The sequence below is a fragment of the Sylvia atricapilla genome, chromosome 28 (assembly GCF_009819655.1).
Source record: "Sylvia atricapilla isolate bSylAtr1 chromosome 28, bSylAtr1.pri, whole genome shotgun sequence".
Classification (NCBI taxonomy): Eukaryota; Metazoa; Chordata; class Aves; order Passeriformes; family Sylviidae; genus Sylvia; species Sylvia atricapilla.
The window spans coordinates 1,029,500-1,055,556 of NC_089167.1; the positions used below are offsets into that span (position 1 = coordinate 1,029,500).

At 52.5% G+C, this 26,057-nt stretch overlaps 1 protein-coding gene across 1 annotated transcript; it reads left to right on the forward strand.

Annotated features, from left to right (window-relative positions):
* The first annotated feature begins 1,575 nt into the window (after positions 1-1,575).
* On the forward strand, positions 1,576-25,739 carry SLC4A5 (solute carrier family 4 member 5). The gene is made up of 23 exons (XM_066337029.1): positions 1,576-1,643; positions 3,023-3,183; positions 4,213-4,368; positions 7,877-7,972; positions 8,647-8,702; positions 10,517-10,674; positions 10,761-10,848; positions 10,977-11,131; positions 12,366-12,506; positions 13,234-13,408; positions 13,599-13,732; positions 13,838-14,109; positions 16,553-16,614; positions 17,241-17,441; positions 18,015-18,128; positions 19,354-19,515; positions 20,050-20,228; positions 20,800-20,872; positions 21,015-21,083; positions 21,450-21,623; positions 22,263-22,424; positions 23,977-24,044; positions 25,571-25,739. The coding sequence occupies exons 1-23, from the start codon at positions 1,591-1,593 to the stop codon at positions 25,737-25,739; spliced, it is 3,078 nt and encodes a 1,025-aa protein (XP_066193126.1). The 5' UTR covers positions 1,576-1,590.
* The last annotated feature ends 318 nt before the right edge of the window (positions 25,740-26,057 follow it).

Sequence of the window (26,057 nt, forward strand, 5' to 3'; positions counted from 1 at the left end):
AACAACCACCCCGGGTTTAAGGGAGCCTGAAACCCTCCAGGCACCGAAATTCCCGGGAATATTAATAATCATAATAAGGGATTTATGGGAATGGCAGCAGGGCCGGACCCTGAGGCTTTGGGCTCGGCTTAGAGGGGCTTAAGTGGTTTAAGCAGGTTCAGCCTAAAGGGACATCCTCTGCTCTTGGGCCTGGACTCGTCTGAGTGTGCAGGAAAAGAGGCAAAATTCCCATTTTTCCATCCATTTATCCATGGCAATTTAATTCCCTGATTTTCTCTAGAGCTGCATTTCCCGATTTTGTTATACCCGCCTTGGAGAAAAATAGGATTTTTCAAAAAAAAACCACCATATCACATTTTCCAAGCCTGGATCAATCCTGTTGGGAGGTGCAGGATTTTATTTCAAATGTACCATTTCCATGGATAAGTGCAAAATTCCCGTTTTTCCTTCCATTTATCCATGGCAATTTAATTCCTTAATTTTTGTGGAGCTGCATTTCCCAATTTTGTTATTCCTAGCTTGGAGAAAAATAGGATTTTTTTATTTAAAAAATCGCATTTTCCAGGCCTGGATCCTTAGGAAATGCAGGATTTAATCCCAGACATCCCATTTCCATGGATTCCAGGTGGATTTTTCACCTCTTCCATCCCCATCCCTGCCACACCCAGGGCTGGGATTCCTCCTCAAATCCACCAAAAACTGGGAAGTTTGGCTGGAAAAAAAAACCACAAAACCCTGAAAAGTGGGAAATCCCAAAGGTTCGTTTCGGATGGAGCCGGGAAAAACGGGATCCATGCGAGGGGAAAATGTGGGAAATGACCCAGGAAGCTCCTGGAAAAAGGGAATTTGGTGGGAATTTCCTGGATTTTATCCCTTTATTCCTCAGCATCCCCCGGGGAATTCGGGCTGGGATCATTTGATGTTCCCTCAAAGATTTTTTGCTCCAATTTCCGTCCATTTTTAATCCCTTTTCTGCCATTCCCAAAGCAGCCCCAGGGGCTTTTCCCGGCGGGAATGGAGCGGGAGCATGGGATTTTCCTGGTTTTTCTTGGAATTTTCTGGGTTTTTTATGGGATTTTCCTGTTTTTTCCCCATAGAATTTTCCTGGGTTTTTTCCATGGAATTTTCCTGTTTTTTTCCTGTGGATTTTTTCTGGTTTTCCATGGAATTTTCCTGTTTTCCCATGGAATTATTTCTGGTTTTTTGCCATGGAATTTTCCTGGGTTTTTTTCACTGAGTTTTCCTGGGTTTTTTCTACAGAATTTTCTTGGTTTCTTCCCATGGAATTTTCCTGGGTTTTCCATGGAATTTTCTGGGGTTTTTTTTCCACATAGAATTTTCCTGGTTTCCCATGGAATTTTCCTGGGGTTTTTTTTTCCCCCATGAAATTTTCCTGGGGTTTTTTTTTCCCCCATGAAATTTTCCTGGGGGTTTTCCTATGGAAATTTCCTTGTTTTTCCATGGATTTTTCCCTGTTTCCCCACGGACCAAAAGCCCTTTTTCCCCCCGGCAGTGTCCCCGGCCGCCGAGCGGCTCCGGTACATCCTGGGGGAGGACGATGAGCCCCCCAACCCCACGCTGTTCACGGAGATGGACACGCTGCAGCACGACGGCGACGAGATGGAGTGGAAGGAATCCGCCAGGTGAGCCGGGAACGCGCCAGGAGAGCGGGAAAATACCGGGAATTCGGGATGCTGGAACAGGTTGGAACTGGCTGGAACCTCGGCCAAAAGGAATTGTGCCTCGAGTCCCGCACAGAGGGATAATTACCCTAATTAGGAGCTCCCTAATAACACAAATTCTCCAGGAAACGGGGCAGAAAAGGAGAGGAGGAGTTTGGGGAGAGCGGCGGGAAGGTGGAATTCCATCCCTCCCATGCCAGGGCGGGAGAAAGGGATTCTCCAGAGGAATCGGGGCAAGGGAGCTGCGGGACGAGCGTTGGGGTTCTGTCGGAGCATTCCTGGATCGATATTTTGGGGTGGGTTTTTTATTTAAGTGGAGGCACCTGAAGTTTTCCCTTTGCGGCAGCCGATCCCACCCTGACGGGATCATTTCCCTCGTCGTTCCTCCTCGGCATTCCAGGGCCACCAGCTGTCCCCAAAATCCCTTCTCCAGGGATTCCAGGGCCACCAGCTGTCCCCAAAATCCCTTCTCCTCCTCTGTCCTCCCAACCTGGGGCAGGATCCCAATGATGCCCACTCAGACGGGTCCAGGAAGGAAAATCCATGGAAGAAAAGCAGCTTTTTTTTCAAAAAAAAACCCAAACAAAACAAAACCCAAGAGCTGCTCTTCCAGGAGTCACCCAAACCCTGCTCCCAAGGAATTCGGGAAGAATCCATTCTGGAAGTTTCTCTGGAGTTTCCATTGTAAAATCAAGGGAGGGAAGGGCTGAATTCCCAGGATTTTGTGGATCCTCCCGTCTCCCGTGGTGGGGTCGGAGCATTCCTAAGGGATTGGGGCACTGGGAATTCCCTGGGATCTGCTCTCCCACAGGCCGCTCACGCCAGGTCACCTCCATGGGAAAAGCTCCCAAATCCCACAGGAGTGACTTGAGGATGGGGAAATCCATGGATTTGGGTTTTCCAGTAGGATTAGGAAGTTTTCCTGCACTCCACAGTTCCCAAATCCCACAGGAGCGATTTGAGGATGGGGAAATCCATGGATTTGGGTTTCCTGGTGGGATTAGGAGTTTTTCCTCCACTCCACAATTCCCAAACCTCTCAGCAGCAATTTGAGGACAAGGAAATCCATAGATCTGGGTTTCCTGGTGGGATCTGGAGTTTTCCCTCCCCTCTACCACCCTGGAAGCAGCACTTTTGGGAACGACTCCAGCAGATTCTCCCTTCCCACCCCGGGGGTAATGAGGGAGAACTTCACGGGACGAAACACTGGAAAAAAAAAAAAACGGGATTTGGGGAGGGTTTGAACAGGGGCAATCAGGGGATGAGAGATATTTATAACGGTGTTAAAAAAGGACCAGGAAAAGCCATTCCCACCCACCCTCATCCCGCTCTGGTTCCAGGTGGATCAAGTTCGAGGAGAAGGTGGAGGAAGGTGGTGAGAGGTGGAGCAAGCCCCACGTGTCCACGCTGTCCCTGCACAGCCTCTTCGAGCTGAGGACGTGTCTCCAGACGGGGACAGTGCTCCTGGACCTGGACGGGTACTCCCTGCCCCAGATCATCGGTGGGAGCCGCCTCTGTTTCCTCTAATTTGGGTTTTTTTGGTGTTTTTTTTTTTGGTTTTGGTTTGGTTTTGTTTTGTTTTGTGGGTTTTTTTGGGGGGGTATTTTTGTTTTGGTTTGGGCTTTTTTGGGAGGTTTTTGATCATCGGTAAGGGCCACTTTTTTTTCCCCTACTTGGCTTTTTTTTTTTTTTTTGGTGTTTTTTTGGTTTTGGTTTTTTTGGTGGTTTTTTGTTTGTTTGTTTGGTTTTTGGGGAGTTTGTTTTTTTGTTTGTTTTTTTTTGTTGTTTTTTAGTTTTTTTTTTTTAGTTTGGATTTTTTCGGGGGTTTTTTTGTTTGGTTGGTTTGGGGGGGCTGTTATTGGTTTTGGGGTTTTTTGGGGGGGTTCATCTTGTTTATTTTTTTTGGCCAGAGTCGGGACTAAACGAGCCAGAACGGTGTGTCCTGTTTGGACTCCAAACTGATGTTTATTAATTGTCCCTCACACAATTTGGGGATTTTAGGAGTCACTGCTCAAGGAGCAGCTTTTGGGGGGTTCTGGGGTTCACCCCTGGGTCACCATGACCATGCTGAGGAGGAGATTGAGGACAGGCTGCTCAAGGAGCAGATTTGGGGGGGATTTTGGGGTTCACCCCGGGGTCCCCATGGCCACGTGTCATCGAGAAACAGATCGAGGATGGGTTGCTCAAGGATCAGATTTTGGGGACTTGAGGGGTCAGTGCTGAGGCAGCAGATTTTGGGGGTTCTGGGGTTCAGTGCTAAAGGAGCAGATTTTGGGGAGATTTTGGGGTTCACCCAGGGTCACCACAGCCATATTGAGGAGGAGATTGAGGACAGGCTGCTCAAGGAGCAGATTTGGGGGAGATTTTGGGGTTCACCCCGGGGTCCCCACGGCCACGTGTCGCAGACGATGTCATTGAGGAGGAGATCGAGGACGGGCTGCTCAAGGAGCAGATTTGGGGGACTTTAGGGGTCGCTGCTGAAGGAGCAGATTTGGGGGGTTCCGGGGTTCACCCCGGCCGTGTGTCGCAGACGATGTCATCGAGAAGCAGATCGAGGACGGGCTGCTGAAGCCGGAGCTGCGGGAGAAGCTCAGCTACGTGCTCCTGCGCAAACACCGGCACCAGACCAAGAAACCCATCCACCGATCCCTGGCTGACATCGGCAAATCCGTGTCCTCCAACACCGGTGAGTCCCCGGGCCCTGGTGGCACCCCGGGCGCTGGTGGGGACAGGAGCAGCCCGAGGGGGTGGGACAGCGGCGCGTTCGGCGTTGGGAAGGACTCGGAATTCTGCCCTGGGGGGTTTAGGGGTCACCAGGAGCTGGGGGACAGCTTGGGACAGGGACAGGGGTGTGTGACAGGGACAGGGACAGCGGTGTGTGACAGGGACAGGGACAGGGACAGCGGTGTGTGACAGGGACAGGGACAGCGGTGTGTGATAGGGACAGGGGCAGTGGTGTGTGACAGGGACAGGGACAGCGGTGTGTGACAGGGATAGGGACAGTGACAGGGACAGTGCTATGTGACAGGGACAGGGACAGGACAGTGCTGTGGGACAGGGATAGGGACAGTGACAGGGACACTGTTGTGTGACAGGGACAGGGACAGGGACAGCGGTGTGTGACAGGGACAGGGACAGCACTGTGTGACAGTGACAGGGACAGGGACAGTGCTGTGTGACAGGGACACTGTTGTGTGACAGGGACAGGGACAGTGCTATGTGACAGGGACAGGGACAGGGACAGCGCTGTGTGACAGTGCTGTGTGATAGGGACAGGGGCAGCAGTGTGTGACAGGGACAGGGACAGTGCTGTGTGACAGGGACAGGGACAGTGACAGGGACAGGGACAGAGGTGTGTGACAGGGACAGGGACAGGGACAGGGACAGGGACAGTGCTGTGTGACAGGGACAGGGACAGCGGTGTGGGACAGGGACAGGGACAGTGACAGGGACAGGGACAGCGCTGTGTGACAGTGCTGTGTGATAGGGACAGGGACAGTGGTGTGGGACAGGGACAGTGACAGGGCAGTGCTGTGTGACAGGGACACTGGTGTGTGACAGTGACAAGGACACTGGTGTGTGACAGAGACAATGGTGTGTGAGGGGGTGTGGGAGGGACAAGGTCACCATCTGGTGACGTCATTGCGTGATGACATCTTTGTGTGAGGGACAAGACCGCGGTGTGATGACAAGGTCACTGTGTGGTGACATCGTTGTGTGATGACATCATTGTGTGATGACATCATTGTGTGATGACATCATTGTGCAAGGCAGAATCTAATTGCGTTATGACATCATCATGTGACATCACGCACACAATTGCTTAATGACATAACTGTGTGATGACATCATTGTGTGATGACATCATCGTGTGAGGACAATGGCACTGTGTGGTGACGTCATAGTGCGGTGACGACAACACTGTGGTGACAATGCCATTCTGTTATGACATCAGGGGACAGGGGCGCTGTGATGACATCACAGTGGGGACAACAGCGCTGTGTGAGGACACGGTCATTGTGTGATGATGTCACCACAGGGACAATGTCACTGTGTGAGGACAATGGCGGTGTGATGACATCACCGTGTGATGACACGGGCACGGTGTGATGATGTCATAATGGGGAGAGTGGCACCGTGTGATGACATCACTGTGCGACGGCATCACTGTGGGGACAGTGGCACTGTGCAATGGCGCTGGGTGATGATGTCACTGTGGCGATAATGGCGCTGTCTGAGGACAATGTCACTGTGCAGTGACATCATCACTTTGTGACGAGGACAGTGTCACAGTGTGATGACATCACTGTGCTCAGTGGCTCAGTGTGATGACAGTGGCAATGTGCAATGACGTCACCCTGGATCGCTGGCACCACGTGAGGATGTCACTTTGCGATGACATCATGGTGAGGGTCAATGTCACTGAGTGATGACATCACAGTGGGGACTATCACACATCAATGTATCATGATGATGTCACTGTGTGATGATGTCACTGTGGGGACAGTGTCATTGTGTGATGACAATGTCACCGTGTGATGACATCATGCGAGGACAATGGCGCCGTGTGATGGCACAGCGTCACTGTGTGGGGGTCAGTGTCACCATGTGATGACATCACAGGGGGGACAATGTCACTGTGTGATGACATCACAGTGGGGACAATGGCGCAGTGTGATGACAATGTCACCGTGTCATGACATCACAAGGCGGACAATGTCACCGTGTGGGGTCAATGTCACTGTGTGATGACATCACATGAGGACAATGTCACCGTGTGATGACATCACAGTGGGGACAATGGTGCAGTGTGAGGTCAATGTCACCATGTGATGACATCACACAAGAACAATCGTGCCGTGTGATGACATCACACGAGGACAATGGCGCAGTACGATGACGTCACACGAGGACAATGGCGCAGTACGATGACATCACATGAGGACAATGGCGCAGTGCAATGACGTCACACGGGGACAATGGCGCAGTGTGGGGACCGCGGCTTGGCGCGGGGGTTTCCTGGCGCGGCCACCACAGACAAATCCCGTCTGCCCGCGGCTGATCCCGCCTTTCCCAGCCCTTACAAAAGGGGATTTGGTTCTCTTCCCGATTATCCACCCGGGTCAGCGCGAGGTCACTCGGTGGAGGCCGGGATTTGCCGGGCTCCGGCCGCTCACGGGGTCAGCGGCTCCTGGGAGTGACCACCGCTGACCCACATTCCCGTTCCCGGAATCCACCGGGAGCAAACCCGGCTCGGGAACGTTGGGTTCAATCCCTAAAAATGGCACGGAGGGGATTGGATTCCTCCAAGATCCCGGAGAGGGACATTCCGAAGAGGGAATGGTGGAGAAAGTTCCCTTCCCTTTCTCGTGATGTCGGCGGCGGCTTTCTGGGATAATTCCGGCAGGAATTCTGTCGCTGGTTTGATTTGGTTTAATGATAAAAAAAACAACACTGGAAGACACTCCCAGTGGTGGCAGCTGGGGCCTTGCCCGGCAAAAGTGGTCCGCAGGGTTTTTCCAAAAGGAATTTTGGGAATTTAGGAGGTTTCCCGAGGAAACGTTGGGCTTAGGACAGAAAATAGGGGAGGGAAAAGGAAATGTTTAGAGCAAAGTAATTCAGCATCAACATCTGGATGGATTTGGGGTGGGACTTTTTCATCGGGAATATTCCCAGGGGTGGAATAAGAGCACGGGAGGGAAAAGCGAATTTCTGGTGTCTCCCGTGCTGGGCAGATGGATTTTCCCATCTGTCCCCGATGTTCCCCATGGGATCCTGCTCCCCACATTCCCAATGGGATCCTGTCTCCACATTCCCAATTGGATCCTGCTCCCAACGTTCCCAATGGGATCCTGCTCCCAACGTTCCCAATGGGATCCTGCTCCCAATGTTCCCGACAGGATGTTCCCTACAGGACCCTGCTCCACCCATTCCCAATGGATCCTGCCCCATTCCCAATGGATCCTGCCCCATTCCCGGTGGGACCCTGCCCCATTCCCACCGGGATCCTGCCCTCACAGTCCCTCTCTCCTGTCCCCCATTCCCACCGGGATCCTGCCCCATTCCAAATGGAATCCTGCCCCATTCCCGGTGGGATCCTGCCCCATTCCCAATGGGATCCTGCCCCATTCCCAATGGATCCTGTCCCATTCCCGGTGGGATCCTGCCCTCATGGTCCCTCTCTCCGTCCCCAGCCCGCAGCCCCGTGCGGGGCCCGGCCGCTGGCGCCGCCTTCCATCGCTCCACCGAGGACCTGCGGATGCGGCAGAGCGCCAGCTACGGCCGGCTGCGTGAGTGGGGACACCCCGGGACACCCCGAAACATCCCCTGGGACACCCCCTGGGACACCCGAATTCCCAGCCAAAACATTCCCAGTCCCCGGGGCGGAGCGGGAGGTTGGGATGAGGTCCCACCACAGCCGCCGTTCCCAGAAGCGCGGCACGGAATTTGGGATGAGTGAGGGCGCTCTGGATCCTGGGGGAAAAAATTCCTTGAAATCTTTAGGGGAGGGAAGGAACGGGGCTTGGAAGAGGGAGGGAATCTCGAAGATTGTTTGGCGGGGAGAGGGCAGGTGGGAAATCCCACCCGAGCCTGGGAGCTGGGGTTGTGCAGAGAATTGTGGAAAAATTCTCCCGTTTATTTGGGGTTTTGGGATCATCAGGGTTGGAAAAGCCCTCTGAGATCACCAGCACCACCACGATGTCCCCAAGTGCCACATCCAGACAGCTTCTGGTCCCTTCCAGGGACGGGGACTCCATCACTGCCCTGTGCCAGCCTTTCCCTCCTCTTAGAGCAGGAATTTTTCGTAATTCCTGGAGTTTCACGGCCCTGCTGCTGCTTTGCAAGCCCCAATACCATAAACAACATTTTACTCCTTCGCATAAATCCTCCCCACCCGGTTTTCTCCTGGCTCCAGGGCTGGCTTCTCCTCACCTTTCCCATTTCCCTTCCTTCCCTCGGCCAGGTCACGCCCAGAGCCGGAGCATGAACGACATCTCGGACACACCGAGCACTGACCAGGTACCCATCCCAAAATCCCAAAATCCCACTGGGAGGGGTGTCCTGGCACCATCCCTGCTGGGCTCTGGGGTTGTTCTGGTCCACGAGAGCCTTGGCTTGGCCGACATCAGGGCAAATTCCTAATTAGGGGAGTTAATGGCCGCATTGATCCCGGTGGATCCGCAGGGAGGCTGCCCCAGAGGTGACACCTACATGGAATTAGGGACGAGCCAGGAGGCTGGCGCTGCTCAGATCCACCAGGGAGGGGCAAAAATTCCCTCCAGATCTTCAGGGAGGACAGGAAAGGTGCTTGGAAGTGTAGGAATCCTCAAGGATTGGCTGGGAGAGAGGCGTAAATCCCACCCGAGCTCTTGGGTTTGCCCACGGGGATTCAGCTCCGGAGATGAGGGGCTGGGATTTGGGGTGGGATCTGTTTTTCCCGAGGTTTCTCCAGGCAAAGCTGAGCTGAGAGGTCATGGGTGGCTTTTAGGAGGGAGCTGGGAAGCAGCTCCAGCTCCGGGAGGTCCTGTCTCAGGGATGGGATGGATCCATGGGATTTTGTCCCGTTCCCATCCCAGACTCTTTTCCTGGGAATGGTTGTGTGAGCTTTGCTTTGCTTCTGTTTGGGATTTCACCCCAAACCAAAGGCAGAACCACGGACTCCATGGGTTTTTGGGGAATGGGATGGGGTAACAACTCGCTTTGGGATTTTAGGGAATGGGATGGAATAACAACTTGCCCTGGTTTTTTAGGGAATGGGATAATGACTTGCTTTTCCCCTGGGATGTCCTCGCTGGGCTAACCTGGGGTGATGCAATTTAGGGCAAGCCCAAATACAACAAATAACATTTTATTTCCTTGGATTTCACGGCTGGAAATCCACGCACTGCTGGGAGCCACGGGACAGGGACACCTCCCGAAATGAATCCACCCTGGTGCCCACTCAGGAACCCCAACCATCCCCTCCAGCAATGGGGTTCGGAGGGTTAATCCCAAAATATGCAAAGCATTTAGGTTTAATCGCCCTAATAGGCCCACTACAAAGGGACTTTTTAAGTGTTACATGAAGCTTAGTGGCCACTGGTAACTCCTGCTCTTATTGTGAGCAGCACTGGAGGAGTTGCTTTATTATTATGATTTTTTTTTTTAAATTTTTTTTTTCCATTTGGATTTAAAAGATTAGGACGGGGAGAGGCGGCTGCCCAGCTCACATGCCTCCCCTCATGCTGCCATATAGATTATCATAACTCCCTGCCCGGATTGGTATTGAACCCTTTTTAGGCTTGTAATGAAAAGAGCTGCGGGGGAGAAGAGACCTGGGGAACAAATCCATGAATGAGGTTTTCCTGTTCCCGTTATTTGTTCCAGCTCCGGGGATGGAGCTGGGGAGGAACAAGGCACAAAAACCTCCCCCGTGCAGGGTTTGAAGGGTGCTCCTGTGCCCTGCAGGGCCTTGGGGCTGCAAATAAACTCCAGAAACGTTCCTATCTCGCTCCTGCATCCCCGGGGATTTTCCACAGCGGGGATTTCAGGGAGTTTTCCCTGCGGAGAACCCAGGAGAGGCAAAACCAAACGCTGCTGGTCGGGTTGCAGAGCCCTGGGAGGGCTTTAAAGCCAGCCTCAGCTTTCTCAGCCATGTTTCTGAAGCAGTTTGGCTTTGGGAATTTTTCCCTGGCTGATTCCTGGCTGTGGCTCCTCTGGAAGTCCTGGGACGACCAGAGGTGAAATCTTGGAGCCTGAGACTTCAACTTTGGTGGGGGAAAGAAAAAAAAAAAGAGGGGAGAAGCCAAATTTTGGCCGCCGCTCCTTTCCTCCGTCTCTCCTTCCCCCAACAGCTGAAGAACAAGTTCATCAAGAAGATCCCCAAGGACGCCGAGGCCTCCAACGTGCTGGTGGGGGAGGTGGAGTTCCTGGAGAAGCCCTTCGTGGCCTTCGTGAGGCTGCTCCAGGCCACCATGCTGGGCGGGGTCACCGAGGTGCCCGTCCCCACCAGGTGGGTGCTGTCCCCTGGGGGCTGAGCAGTCCTGGTGGCCCACCGGAGTGCCGAGGTGGCCAACACGGGTGCTGTCCCCTCCCCAGGTTCCTCTTCATCCTCCTGGGCCCGGCGGGAAAAGCCAAGTCCTACAACGAGATCGGCAGGGCCATCGCCACTCTGATGGTGGATGATGTGAGTTGGGGATCCCCCGGCTCAGAACCGAGCCAAAAAAAACCACTCAGTTTCCACCTTCTCACCCCAAAACTTGAGATTTAAACCCCCCTCAGGAGGACTGACCCCTGTCCTGTGTCCACCCCCAGCTCTTCAGCGACGTCGCCTACAAAGCCCGGGACAGGGAGGATCTGATCGCCGGCATCGACGAGTTCCTGGACGAGGTCATCGTCCTCCCGCCCGGAGAGTGGGACCCCAACATTCGCATCGAGCCCCCCAAGAAGGTGCCCTCGGCTGAGAAGAGGTGGGTGGAGGGTCGTGGGGCTGGACCCGACCCTGTGGCCGCTCCCGTGTGCCCAGTTCTGGGGGGAAAGAGCCTTTCTTTGGCTTCATCCCTGGAAATAACCCCTCTGGATTCTCCAGGAATGCTGGAGGGTTTGCAGCAGGGTTTGTCCCCAGCTTGGCTCAGAGCCATTTCCACTCTCCTGGAACAGCTTTTAGTGGGAGGTGACCCCGCCCAGGGCAGGAGTTGAACTGGGTGATCCTTGAGGTTCCTCCCAACCCAACCCATTGCTCCATGACTTGAGCAAACCCAGCTCTGGATGTGTCCAAATTCACCCCAAAATGCTCAGTGCAGGCTCAGAGCTGCACCGTGGCCTTGGCCGTGGTCCTCACACCATGAGAGGCTCAGCAGCACCGAAAAGGAGACTCAGGGGTGGCCTTGTCACTCTCAGAGGTGACCCTGTCACTCTCAGAGGTGACCCTGTCACTCCCCACAGCCCCTGAAGGAGGAGATTCAGGGTCCAGGGGTCTCAGGGGTTTGTGGCTGGTCCCTTTCTCCAGGCAGCACTGACAGAACAGAGGACACGGCCTCGAGCTGTGCCAAGGGGAATTCAGGCTGGATTTCAGGAAGACGTTTCTTTGGAAAAAGTGATTAAATACTGGAATGTCCTGCCCAGGGAGGAGGTGGAGTCACCACCCCTGGATGTGTTTAAGGACAGACTGGATGTGGCACTGGGGCCAGGGTTTAGTTGAGGTGTTTGGGGCTGGGTTGGACTTGATGAACCTTGGAGGTCACTTCCAACCTGGTGATTGCGTGGATTCTGTGAATTCTGTGAATTCTGTGGATTCTGTGAATTCTGAAAATTCTGTGGATTCTGTGAATTCTGTGGATTCTGTGGATTCTCTAAATTCTGTAAATTCTGTGAATTCTGTGGATTCTGTGAATTCTGAAAATTCTGTGGATTCTGTGAATTCTGTGGATTCTGTGGATTCTCTAAATTCTGTAAATTCTGTGAATTCTGTGGATTCTGTGAATTCTGAAAATTCTGTGGATTCTGTGGATTCTGTGGATTCTGTAAATTCTGAAAATTCTGTGAATTCTGTAAATTCTGTGAATTCTGTGAATTCAGTGATCTGGTGGTGCTGATCCAGCAGTGCCACTCTGGTGGTGCTGATCTGGTGCCGACCCGGCGGTGCTGATCCGGTGCCGATCCAGTGGTGCCGGCACAGCTGCCATCCCGTTTGCTGTCCCGCAGGAAGTCGGTGTTCTCGCTGAACGAGGTGGGGCAGATGAACGGCGCTGCTGGCGGGGCGGGCGCGGGGGGCGGCGGCAGCAGCGACGATGGGGAGATGCCCGAAGTCCACGAGATCGGGGAGGAGCTGGCCTGGACCGGCAGGTGAGCGAGGAGCCACCTCCAAAAACCCCAAATCCGTCTCCTGCGGGCTCCTCCTGGGGTGTCCTGGGGCACGGAAATCCTGGTGGGAAGGGGTTTTTGTCAGCACCAGATCTATTTCTGTGTTTGTCCGTGTTTATACATCTCCCAGCTGGCCAGAGGAGCTGTGGCTGCCCCTCCTGGATCCCTGGAAGGGTCCAAGGCCGGGTTGGATGGGGCTTGGAGCAGCCTGGGATAGGGAGAGACGTCCCTGGGTGGGACTGAGGGGTCTTTAGGGCTCCTTCCAACCCAAACCATCCCAGGATTCTGGGATGCTTGAGCCTCTTTGCTCGGGAGCCGGGCTGGGAGAGCTGGGAATGTTCACCTGGAGAGGAGAGAGCTCCAGGGAGAGCTCAGAGCCCTGAAGGGACTCCAGGAGAACTGCAGAGGGGGACTGGGGACAAGGGATGGAGGAACAGGACACAGGGAATGGCTTCCCACTGCCGGAGGGCAGAGATGGACGGGAGATTGGGAAGGAATTCCTGGCTGTGAGGGTGGGGAAGGCTGGGACGGAATTCCCAGAGAAGGGAATCCCTGGGAGCGCCCAAGGCCTGGCTGGAGCACCCTGGGACAGCGGGAGGGATGGGCAGGGGTGGGATGGGATTTAAGGTCCCTCCCGACCCAAACTCCTCCAGGAACCCACGGCTCTGTTTTGGTGGGAGTCACCAGGCTCTGGGTGGTGTCCCTGCAGGTTTTGTGGTGGCCTCTACCTGGATATCAAGAGGAAGCTGCCCTGGTTCCCGAGCGACTTCTACGAAGGTTTCCATATCCAGTCCATCTCTGCCATCCTCTTCATCTACCTGGGCTGCATCACCAACGCCATCACCTTCGGGGGGCTGCTGGGGGACGCCACCGACAACTACCAGGTGTGGCCCGGGGTGTCACCGGCTCGGGGTCAGGCAGGGCTGGGATGGGATGGGATCCAGGAGCAACGGGACATGGTCCCAACTGTCTCCAGCGGGTCCAACCCGAGGTCCCTCACCCCCAGCTCCATCAGGGGGTCTGTGGGGACAGGGAGTGGCCCGGCAGCCCCGTAACGCTCTGCTCCGTCCCCAGGGGGTCATGGAGAGCTTCCTGGGCACGGCCATGGCCGGCTCCATGTTCTGCCTCTTCGCCGGGCAGCCCCTCATCATCCTCAGCAGCACCGGGCCCATCCTCATCTTCGAGAAGCTGCTCTTCGACTTCAGCAAGTGAGTGCTGGGCCACCCCAGGGGACGCCCAGGGCCTGTCCCTGCGCTGGTGGGACCCCCCATCCCCTGGCCGCTCTCACAGGGGCCGCGCGTCCCCTCTTCCAGAGGCAACGGGATCGACTACATGGAATTCCGCCTGTGGATCGGGCTGCACTCGGCCCTGCAGTGCCTTATCCTGGTGGCCACCGACGCCAGCTTCATTATAAAGTACATCACGCGCTTCACCGAGGAGGGCTTCTCCACCCTCATCAGCTTCATCTTCATCTACGACGCCATCAAGAAGATGATCGGGGCCTTCAAGTACTACCCCATCAACTCCGACTTCAAGCCCGACTACGTGACCATGTACAAGTGCGAGTGCGTGGCCCCAGACCCAGGTGAGTTCACCCCGGGGCCGCCCGGGCAGCAGCCGGGGGTGGGAGGGTCCTGGCGTGGATGAATCCCACGGGATCGCTGGCCCAGGATGTGGGAGGAGGCTGGAGACACCTCGCCCTCAACTGTCCTCCTCCGAGGGGGTTTTGAAGATGGAGGAAGAGCCTTGGTCCCCCCCTTGGATGAATGACTCGGTGCTTCCCGGGACGCAGCGGACGGAGAGTCGGGATCTCAGCCTGGAGCAGCCGGACCTGGATGGATTAGAAGGAAATACAGAAGGAATAAAAGGACATTTCAGGTCGTCCCAGCCTGCTGCCGATGGAAATGGAATCTCCAGAAAACACCAGGAGTGGTTGTTTCGTGCTCTCCGGTGTCTGGGATGTGAAAACCTCCAGGGACTGCTTCTACTCCTCTTTTTCCCACTCCTCTCCCAAAAGAAGAGGCCATCAGGCTCTGAGGAGATGGTCCTTCCATGGTTTTGCTCTTGGATAGATCCCTGGATCATCCCAGATCCTGACTGAAGCCCGGACACTCCTGGAAGGAAGTGGAGACGGCTTTGGGCTCCCGGCAGTGACCGCCTGCTCTCCCAGGAGCTGAATTTATGCCAAAAATTTACATTTTGGGAAGCATCAGCTGCAGCCAGAGGAGACTGAGCAGTGGATGAAGATGATGGTGGATGAAGGTGACAGTGGATGAAGATGATGATGGATGAAGATCATGGTGGATGAAGGTGATGGATAAAGATCATGGTGGATGAAGATGATAATGGATGAAGGTGATGGCAGATGAAGATGATGGTGGATGAAGATGATGATGGATGAAGGTCATGGTGGATGAAGGTCATAGTGAAGTTCTCCCATCTCCTCCCTTCAAGAAAAGCATCCCAGACCCTCCACCCAGCGCATTCCCAACCCACCTGCCATTCCAAGGAGAGCTCTCACCCCACGGGAATTGCAGCCATCGGGTTTAATTTTTCTTTTCCCCCCAACTCCTGCTCATCCACCCCGCCGTGAGCGCCCCGATCCCGCTGGGATCCCAGAGCAGCACCCGGAACCGACCCAATTCTTCCCAAGCCGAGCCCCCCAAACCCGACCCGCGGGACCTCCAGGGCTGGAATTCCCGAATGGAACCACGAGCACCCGCAGGATCCGCCCGGCAGCTCCCACGGGAGGAGCCTTCAGCCTCCAGGGAGGTCTCCCCTTCTCCAAGCCCCCATCCCGAGCAAACCCCGAGCACGCTGGATTTAAAACCCCTCTAGAAATGGTGTTTATTCCCCCCTCCACCCCTATTTTTTTTTTTTAAATTCCCTTTTTTTTCCACCCATGCTGATTTTTGATTATTATAACTGATTTGTCCCGTATTTGTCTCTGCTGCACACATCAATTGGGGCTGATTTCAATCTCAAGTGAGTATCGCCTTCTAAATATTAAAATTATTTTAATATTTGATACTCTCCCCCCCACGGGGGGGTCCAGGTTTTTTGTTTGGGTTTTTTTTTCCCCATGTATTTGACTTTTCTCTCTCTCTGAAAAGGTTTCCGTAGAGCCCTTAGGGCTCCTCTCTAATCCCACTGGTGCCGTGCTGCCCTTTAAAGGCGTAGAAATCCTAAAACAGGGTTTGTGGAAAAAAAAAAATAAAAGGTTGTGGAGGAGAAAAAAAAAAAAAAAAAAAAAAAAGAACAAAACTGTTATTTTTAGGGCCGGGTTTATCCCCCAGAGTTGGGTCCCGGCAGCTCCGGGGTCTTTGTCCTAACCCAACTTCTCCTTCATTAATCCCTGGGGATGGAGGCGGCGGCTGAAATTCCCGCTTGGCGAAGAGGATGGAAGAGGGGGGCGGCAAAGCGGCCCCGGAATTCCCGAAATTCCCTCTTTTAGGGGCACCCCGAGAGAATTCCGGGGGCGCTCCCGGAGCTGCGGAGCCGCGTCACCTGAAGAGGAGAAGAAGGAGGAGAAGGTGCCAGGGGCCCGAAAAGATGGAATTTCGCACTGATGACACCAAAACGATTTAAAAAAAACCAAAAACACAAACAAAAAAAATTATTAATCATTTTTACAAAGGCAAATTGGGGGTGATTTGGGTGCCGCCTCTCCAAAAAAAAAAAACCCCAAAAACACCCAAAAAACCCCCAGGCTGCTTTCCCAGCCTTCCACCCTTGAGGTTTTAAAAGTCCACCCCATTCCTGGAGGCTTCCCTGAGAAGCTCCTGGAAATTTTAGGGATTGAGAAGGTCCTAAAAAATCCCCTCTGGCCCTGGCCCCCGCCGCGGGAGCCGCCGCGTCCTCCCCGGCACACGGGATTAATCCTGGTTAGAAAAGGGGGATTTCCCCCCAAAATTTTGGGGGCTGCGGATCCCTGCCAGGCTCAGCAGGTGAAGTCCAGCCGGTCGTGAGCGGCCAAAATCTCGGTTTTTAGCCCCAAAAAACCTCAATAACCGACTCCTTTCCCGCAGCCAACGCGACCTTGTTCGATGCTTCAGCTCCAGTGGCACCGAACACCACTAACGTTTCTCTGGTAAGGAACGGGATCTGCTCTTCCCAGAGGGAAATTTGGGGTCGGGGAGGGCAGATCTGAGGGATTTCAGCACCCAGGGGGTTGGGATGGGGCAGCTCGGAGAGAGGGAAACTCAAATTTCGGCTGGTTTGTGTTCCCGGTGGGGATCAGCAGCACCAATTCCACGCTTTCCTCCCCAAAATTGATATCAGCTCTGCGGTTTTCCTGTGGCTTTGGGTGCCCCAGTGGCAGCAGTTCTGGAAATTTGCCTTTTCCTGCATGCTGAAAAGGCTCAAACTTCTCTTTTTGGGGGTTGACAAGGAAATTTCCCTTTTTTTTTTTTTTTTTGCAAGCTGCAGTTGCTAAAACCGCTGATTTTGCTTTGAGATTCCACTTTTCTTACACAATGTAATCCCTTAGAGTACAAAATTTGGGGGTTTGGACAGGAAATTTCCATTTTCTTGCACAATGCAATCCCTTAAAGCACGGATTTGGGGGTTTGGACAGGAAATTTCCCTTTCTTTCTAAGCTGCGCCTCACAAATGCCAATTCTGCTCGGTTTGGGCTGAAACTTCCCCTTTCTCTGCACACCCCAACAATTTCAAATGTTGCTAATTTTGCCTTTTTTGGGGGGGGTCTCTCGCCAGTCCAATGCTATCAACCTCACAGCTCTGGACTGGACGCAGCTGAGTAAGAAGGAATGTCTCAAATACGGCGGCAGCTTAGTGGGGAAATCCTGCAAATTCGTGCCCGACCTGGCCCTCATGTCCTTCATCCTCTTCTTCGGCACCTACTCCATGACCCTGACCCTGAAAAAATTCAAATTCAGCCGCTATTTCCCCACCAAGGTAAGGAAAAAAAAAAAAAAAAACCAACCAGGTTCTGCCAGCCCCTTTCCCAAAAATGAGGGAAAACGGGGGTTTTGGGGTGGAGGCAAAGAACTCCAGGAAAATAAATCCCTGTTTTTAGGAGGTTTTAGGATCCTCCCCGAGGTTTTAGGCCCTGATTTTTGGAAGTCTGTGAGGCTTTTGATGACATCCATCACTCTTGGAACTGGAGCTGAGTTAATGTGCGGACAATTAAAGAGTGGGCAATTAACGGATACGAATCGGTGGGATGACGGAGGAGGGATGGGTGGATTTTGGGGGTTATTCCCAGGTTATCTGTGGCCGAGCGGAGCTGGAAAGATCCCAAAGCAGGAGCAAACCTCTCCATCCCCATTCCGCTTCCCATCCCATTAATTCCCTTCACAGTCTGTTAATTTCCCTTCCCACCCCAATAATTCCCTTCTCACCCATTAATCCCTTTCCCACCCCATTAATTCCCACCCTGCTAATTACCCCCTTTCCAACCCCATTAATTGCCCCTTTCCAACCCCATTAATTGCCCCTTCCAACCCGGTTTCCCTGTCTTGCCTCCAGGTCAGGGCTTTCATTGCTGATTTTTCCAATGTCTTCTCCATCCTGATCTTCTGTGGAGTGGACGCCTGTTTTGGACTGGACACGCCCAAACTCCACATCCCCAGTATCATCAAGGTTCGGCCTCCTCTCCTCTCCTCTCTCCTGCTCTTTTTCCAGCTCCTCTCCAGGTTTTTTGGTGTTTTTTTTGGGAATATCACAGCTCCAGGCACCTTCTGAAAAGCTACTTTGCCTTTTCTAACTATATTCTAATATTCTAACTTTCTTTCCTCTCTCTTTTTGTTGTTTTTCCTCCTTTTTTCTTTTTGTTGTTGTTTTTCCTTCCCTTTTCCCCCCTCCATTTTTTGGTTGTTTTCCCTCTCTATCTTGTTCTTTGTTCTCCCTTTTTTTGTAATTTTCCTCCCTTTTTCTTGTTTACCCTCGCATTTTTTTTCTCCTCCTCCTTTTATTTTGTTGGTTTTCCTCGCCTTTTTTATTTTTATTTCCTCCTTTATCTACTGCTTTTGCTCCTTTTATCCCCTCTATTTTTCTCTTGCTTTTAATTTTTTAAAATTTGTTTTCCTCCCTTTTTTCTTCCTTTTTTTTCCCTCCTTTTTTTTTTTTGTTTTTGTTTTGTTTTCCATCCTTTTTTTTGTTGGTTTTTTTTTTTTTTCCTCCCTTTTTTTCCCTTTTTCCTCCCTGTTTTGCTGTTTCCCTTCCCTCTGTTCTCTCTCTCTCTCTCCCGGCAGCTCCGTAAGCTCATTAGCGATTTCTCTATCTTTATGTCCATATTAATGTTTGTGGGGCTGGATGTGCTTTTCGGACTCAACACCCCAAAGCTCCAAGTGCCTACCGATTTCAAGGTAAAAAAACCCAAAACTCTGAAAAAATTCTGTTCTGGAAGGATTTCTCCTCCCCTATCCAGGGGGTGACGTGGCGATCCCGATGGGGATCCCGATGAGGATCCCAATGGAGAACCCAATGGGGATCTCAATGGGGGTCCCAATAGAGATCCCAATGAGGACCCCAAAGTGGATCCCAAAGGGGATCCCAATGAGGACCCCAACAGAGAATTCAATGGGATCCCAATGGAGAATCCCAATGAGGACCCCAAAGTGGATCCCAAAGGGGATCCCAATGAGGACCCCAACAGAGAATTCAATGGGGATCCCAATGGAGAATCCCAATGGAGAACCCAACGGAGATCCCAATGAGGATCCCAATGAGGATTTGGGGGCGGTTTGGGGCACAGGATTTAGGATGGATCCGGGACGGGGCAATGGGCTTGTCCTCAGCTGCCAGCCCTTGGGTTTTCCCAATCCGTGCCCCGTTCCCGAGGTTCTGACCCCGTTGTCCTCCCCAGCCCACCCGCGTGGACCGGGGCTGGTTCGTGTTCCCCTTCGGGAAGAACCCGTGGTGGGTGTACCTGGCCAGCGCCCTGCCCGCCCTGCTCGTCACCATCCTCATCTTCATGGACCAGCAGATCACGGCTGTCATCGTCAACAGGAAGGAGCACAAGCTAAGGGTGAGACCCCTGGGGATCCCCCATAACACCCAGAGGTCCCCCCATAACACCCAGGGCACCCACGGATCCCTCACAGCACCCAGGTTTGGGATGGGGATGGCTCCAACTGGGGCTGCCCCTGGCCTTGGCCAGCTGTGGGTTTGGGGTGCTGCAGGGCCTGTGGGGTGAAGTTCTGTGGGTAATGGGGTGCAGCGGGGTGACACAGGGGGATGTGGGGTGATGTGTGGAAATACGGGGTGACACAGGGTGCCCCATGTCCCTGTGGGGACATCAGGGTGACAGCCGGTGTTTTGGGGTGACACAGGGTGCCCCATCCCCATCTGGGGTGCAGTGGGGTGGCACAGGATGATGTGGGATGACACAGGGTGCCCCCATGTCCCTGTGGGGCACAGAGGGGTGACACAGGGTGCCCCAAGGCTGTTCAGGGCACACCGAGGCCCTGCTGGAGCCCTCGGGGCGTGGCTGGGGGGCACCTCGGGGTGCAGGGCTGGGAGGGGACCCCACAATGCAGAGCCCCCCCGTGCTGTGTTGCAGAAGGCAGCCGGGTACCACCTGGACCTCTTCTGGGTGGGCATCCTGATGGCCGTGTGCTCCTTCATGGGGCTGCCCTGGTACGTGGCCGCCACCGTCATCTCCATCGCCCACATCGACAGCCTCAAGATGGAGACCGAGACCAGCGCCCCGGGGGAGCAGCCCCAGTTCCTGGGGGTCAGGTGGGTCCGGGGGGGTCTGAGCAGTGTCCTGGAGCTGGGGGGACATCCCTGTCCTTGGGGGGGACACGCCAGGGAGGGACTGCCCCGCTCTGCTCTGCAGCGACCTCGGTTCAAACGTCGTGAGCGGTTTTTGGGTGACGCGGCGTGAGGAGGACGTGGGGTTATCGGAGCCCAAAGGAAGGGCGCGAGGGTGGAGAAGGGTCAGGGGGAGCCGCACTTGGGGTGTTCAGCTGCAGGGCTGAGGGAGGCTCATGAAGGTTTTCAACCTCCTCCCGAGGGACAGCTCTGATCCCTGCTCCCTGTGACAGGGACAGCACCCAGGGCAGGGCCAGGCTGGATTTTGGGAAAAGTTCTTCCCCCAGAAGGTGCCAGGCACTGCCCAGGGAATGGGCACGGAGCTCCACGTTTGGGGTTCCCAGGTTTGGACACCACTCCCAGGGATATTTTTGGGGTGTCTGGGGTTGGATCCATGATCCCCGCGGCTCAATCCCATCCCACTCCTGATTCTGTGGTTCCTCGGGGTTGGAGGGGAGCCCAGCACGGGCTGATCCTGCTCCTGTCCCCGCTCCAGGGAGCAGAGGGTGACCGGCATCATCGTCTTCGTGCTGACGGGGATTTCAGTGTTCCTGGCCCCCATCCTGAAGGTAAAACATTCCCGTTCCCCGCTCCCTGCACAGATCTGGGGACGTGGGGATGAAGAAGCCGCATCCTGCCCCATCCTCGTGTCCCTGGGCAGGAGCTGCTGCCTTCCCTGGGGTCAGGGCTGTGGTTTTTCCCTGTTCCCAGTACATTCCCATGCCGGTGCTCTACGGGGTCTTCCTCTACATGGGCGTGGCGTCGCTGAATGGCATCCAGGTGAGAGTTCTTCTTCCTCATCTTTGTCCTCCTCATCCTCCTCTCCTCCTCCTCCCTGGCCACAGACTGTCCCCCACTGGCTCCAAAAGAAGGATTTTCACTCCAAAATTTCCATGCATGGCGCAACAGATACCCCAAACCCTCCGAGAAACACCAAACCCCACACCAATTCCCCATTTGGGGGAGAACAAGAGAGGTTTTTCCTGGGCAATCTGTGGGGTGGGGGCTGAGGATTAACCCCAAGCTTTCCTTCCCTGGTGGTTCTGGGATCACCAAACTCTTCCTCCATTCGGGGGGACTAAAAGACGGAGTTTTTTTCTGTGGGTTTGGGGCTGAGGATTAACTGGAGCCTTCCTCCCCGGGCAGTTTTGGGATCGCTGTAAGCTCTTCCTGATGCCGGCCAAGCACCAGCCCGATTACGTGTTCCTGCGGCACGTCCCCCTGCGCCGCATCCACCTCTTCACCCTGGTGCAGATCGTCTGCCTGGCCGTGCTCTGGATCCTCAAATCCACCGTGGCCGCCATCATCTTCCCTGTCATGGTAACCCCATCCTCGATACAAAGGGGTTTTTTGGGATTTAATGGAATTTTTGGTGTTGTCCAGCACAGGCACCGTCATCTTCCCTGTCATGGTAACCCCATCCTCGATACAAAGGGGATTTTTTGGGATTTAATGGAATTTTTGGTGTCGTCCCACCATGGGCACCGTCATCTTCCTTGTCATGGTGATGCCATCCAACTTGGAAGGGGTTTTTTTGGGATTTTTGGCGTGGTCTCACCATGGCCACCATCACCTTCCCTGTCACAGTAATCCCATCCTCTCTCCAAAGGGGTTTTTTTTTTGGATTAAAGGAAATCTGGGTTGTGGTCCCACCATGGCCACCATCATCATCCCTGACGTGGAAATTCAACCTCACCCCTTTTTGGAGTTTTTTTGCGATTTAAGGAGATTTTGGCACGGTCCTACCGCGGCCACCATCATCTTCCCTGTCATGGTAATCCCATCCTTGATCCAAAGGGGGTTTTTGGGGATTTAATGGAATTTCTGGCATGGTTCCACCATGGCTGCCATCATCTTCTGCACCACGGGCTAATCCCATCCTGGCTCCCAAGGGCTTTTTGGGATTTAAGGGATTTTTGGCTTGATGGTGGAGATGCTCTCGGACCTCTCCCCTGCCAGATCTTGGCCCTGATCCTGGTGAGGAGGCTCCTGGATTTCGTCTTCTCCCAACACGACCTGGCCTGGATCGACAACATCATCCCCGAGAAGGAGAAGAAGAAGGAGGACGACAAGAAGAAGAAGAAAAAAGGCAACAAAGGCGACAGCAGCAGCGACGAGGAGGTGGGCGCGGGGTCACCGGGGGGCTCCCGAGGGCGGTGGGGACATCCCACAGCTGGGGAGGGAGAATTCCCGCTGGAACCCTCCGGGTTTGGGGTGAAACTCTGGGATCAAACGCCGGGATTCTGCCTGAGTGAGGGGCTCAGGGGCTGGCAGGAGGCTCCAGGGAACGTCCCAAAAAGCTGGAAAATCACGGCAAAGAAAAGGAAATCCTCAGAGAGAAGAGCCCAAACCCCTCGGTTCAGGGCACGGCACACATCGCTCAAAGCCCCGGGATTTGGGAAGAGGAAGGCAAAGCCTCCTCCTCCTCCTCCTCCTCTGGAGGTTTTGGGTCCTTTTGGGAGCTCCAGGCGGTCTCAGAGCCCCACCAGGCGCTGCCTTCACCAGGAATTTCCCCGTTTCTTCCCCAGTTCCCACCTCCCTCAGTCATTAAGATCCCCATGGAGCCCCTGCCCGCGCGGCCCCGAAACGGGGGTCCCCATTGCCTCAGCCGTAAGTACCGAGCCCAGGAGCCCCTCCTAACCCCTCCCGTGGCCTCCGCTCGGCACTAACCCCGCTGGACACGCTCCTGGATCCCTCCTGGATCACCAGGATCAGCGGAAATCCACAGCACCGCTCATCCCGAGGCCTGGGGATCACCGAGATTCCCTTAAATCTCCAAAAACTCCCTTCAAAAAAAGAAAAAATCTGGGAATAGCCTGGGTTTTGTGGCCCGCTCGAGCTGCTGCTGATGGGGGTTTGTCAAAATATCGGTGTTTGGAGCCTCTCCCAAAGCAAAGTGTTGGAGATTTCCAGCTGGGAAAGGGCAGATTCGGCTCTGCCTTCACCAAAAATCCTCGGGATAAATTTTGGGAGGGGGTTCATCCCACAATCCCAGTGGGTTTGAGCTCGGTTTTCAACTCCTGAACTGCTGCTGGCACGGCTGAAAAGTGGGATCAGTGATTTGGGGGAAAAAAAAAAAAAAAAAAAAAAAAAAGGATTGATGATTGCAGTCCCAGAAAAATGGGATTGGTGACTTTAGCCCTGGAAAGGGGGAATTGGTGATTTTGGCTCCACAGAAAGGTGGGAACGGTGAGTTTGGCCCCAGAAAGATGGAAGGAGTGATTTTAGCTCAAGGAAAGATGGAATTGGTGATTTTGGCCCCAAAAAGGTGGAATTGGTGATTTTAGTCCCAAAAAGGTGGAATTGGTGATTTTGGCCCCAAAAAGGTGGAATTGGTGATTTTAGTCCCAAAAAGGTGGAACTGGTGATTTTGGATCCAGAAAGATGGAACTGATGATTTTGGCCCCAGAAAGATGGAATTGGTGATTTTGGCCCCAAAAAGGTGGAATTGGTGATTTTGGCCCTGGAAAGACGGAATTGGTGATTTTGGCCCTGGAAAGACGGAATTGGTGATTTTGGATCCAGAAAGATGGAATTAGTGATTTTGGCCCCGGAAAGATGGAATTGGTGATTTTGGCTCCACAGAAAGGTGGAATTTTGCCCCAGGATGCAGCAGGGAGTGGGGTTTTTTGGGGGGGTCACCCGGGGGTGTTTCAGCTCCGTGTCCCCCCAGGAAAGAGGGCCTCCACCTGGAGCTTTGCGTTCTGACTCCTCCCCGAACGGCTCGGACATGGATCGCAGGTAACCGGGATCCCCATCCCTTGGGTGGGGAAATTTGGGGATCCTCCTGGCTCCACCATCCCGGAGCAATTCCCAACTAATCCGATTTTCCGCATTCGGGATTCGGGGTGGTTTTGGTTCAGGTTCTGAATCCCGGAATTTCTGAATCCGCAAATTCTGCGGATTGACGGGAAAATGTCAGATTGTCATTAATTTCTCAGCGGTGGCCTGGAATAAACCGCAAAACTTCTCCAAACATTAAACTGATGACATAAAATAAAGTCTTCAAAGGAAAGCTTTCAGGGGCACAGAATTTCTACCGTTTTTACGAGGTCGATTAATAACTTTAAATCTATAAATAATAAATCTAACAAATATTGTCCAATTAGAAGAGCAGCTGGTGAAGCCCCGCTGGGGCCTCTTTGCATTTTGAGTTCTGGTAGAAAATAAAATATCCTCATCCAGCTTCTTCTTCTCCTTAAACAGAATTCCAACATGCATTAGAAGGGTTCGTTTATTATTTCAAAATCTGGGAGAAAGGGTAGGAAAAAAGGCCAAAAATACAACCATATATGAATAATATATGAAAATATACGAAAAATATACGAAAAATATATGGAAAAGATACATTAAAAATATATGGAAAATATACAGAAAATATATGGAAAATATACAGAAAATATATGGAAAATATACAGAAAATATATGGAAAATATATGGGAAATATATGGAATATATAAGAAAATAAAAAAAACATAGGAATAATATGTGAATGTATGAAAAAAATATATTAAAAATATATGGAAAATACATGGAAAATATAGATAAAAATACAAAAAAAGGGAAAATATAGATTAAAAATGAAAAAATATATGGAAAATATAGATTAAAAGATACAAAAAAGGGGAAAATATAGATTAAAAACAAAAAAAAAATATTGGAAAATATAGATAAAAAATACAAAAAAAGGGGGAAATATAGATTAAAAAACAACAACAAAAAAGGAAAATATAAATTAAAAAATATAAATTAAAAAATACAATTCTATATTAGAAAATATAGATTAAAAAATGGAAAAAAATGGAAAATATAGATAAAAAATACCAAAAAATGGGGAAATATAGATTAAAAAAAACCCAAAAAATTATATGGAAAATATAGATAAAAAATACCAAAAAAGGGGGAAATATAGATTAAAAAAAACCCCAAAAAATATATGGAAAATATAGATAAAAAATACAAAAAAGGGGGAAATATAGGTTAAAAAACAACAACAACAAAGGAAAATATAGATAAAAAATACAAAAAAGAGGGGAAATATAGATTAAAAAATTAAAAAGCATGTGGAAAATATAGATTAAAAAAAAAAAAAGAGGAAAATATAGATTAAAAACATGAGAAAAAAATCTACAGCAATGATAAGAAAAAAAAAACCCTTAAAAAGCACAAATGCCTCAAGCACCATCATCCCTCCCCCGGGGCGGGTTTGGGGTGGGGGGCAGCAACCTTGGCTGCTCACCCCCTTTTTTTCCCCTCCCACCTCTCAGTATCACCCTTCACCTGAAGATCTCGTGCCCGTCGTCTCCCGCCTTTAACTACTCCTCCCGAAACCCCATCTGTGCCGTGCCCCAGGTGAAGATCGAGATGGAGTCGGACTATGAGGACACCGACACGGAAAAGGCTCCCCGGGACATGGGCAGCGAGACCACGCTATAGCCCCCGCCTCAGCCACCGGTTAATTTATATAGATAACATCCGCATCGCCGCTTTCACAGATAGATAGATACAAAAAAGGAAAATTGGGTTGATTTCTCTCTGCTGGAGACGCAGGAGGCCCCGGCGGTCCCGAGCTCCGGTAGATTTTTTTTTTTTTTTTAGGGTTGTGGAATTCCCTTCTCCTTCCCATCGGGGCCAAGGCAACGCCGCGGGCGGCGGAACGGGGACGGAAAAGGAGGAATATGAGATTTTGGCCCCAGGAAAGGTGGGGGAGTGGTGATTTTTTTTGTTGTTGTTGTTGTTGTTTTAGCCCGAAAA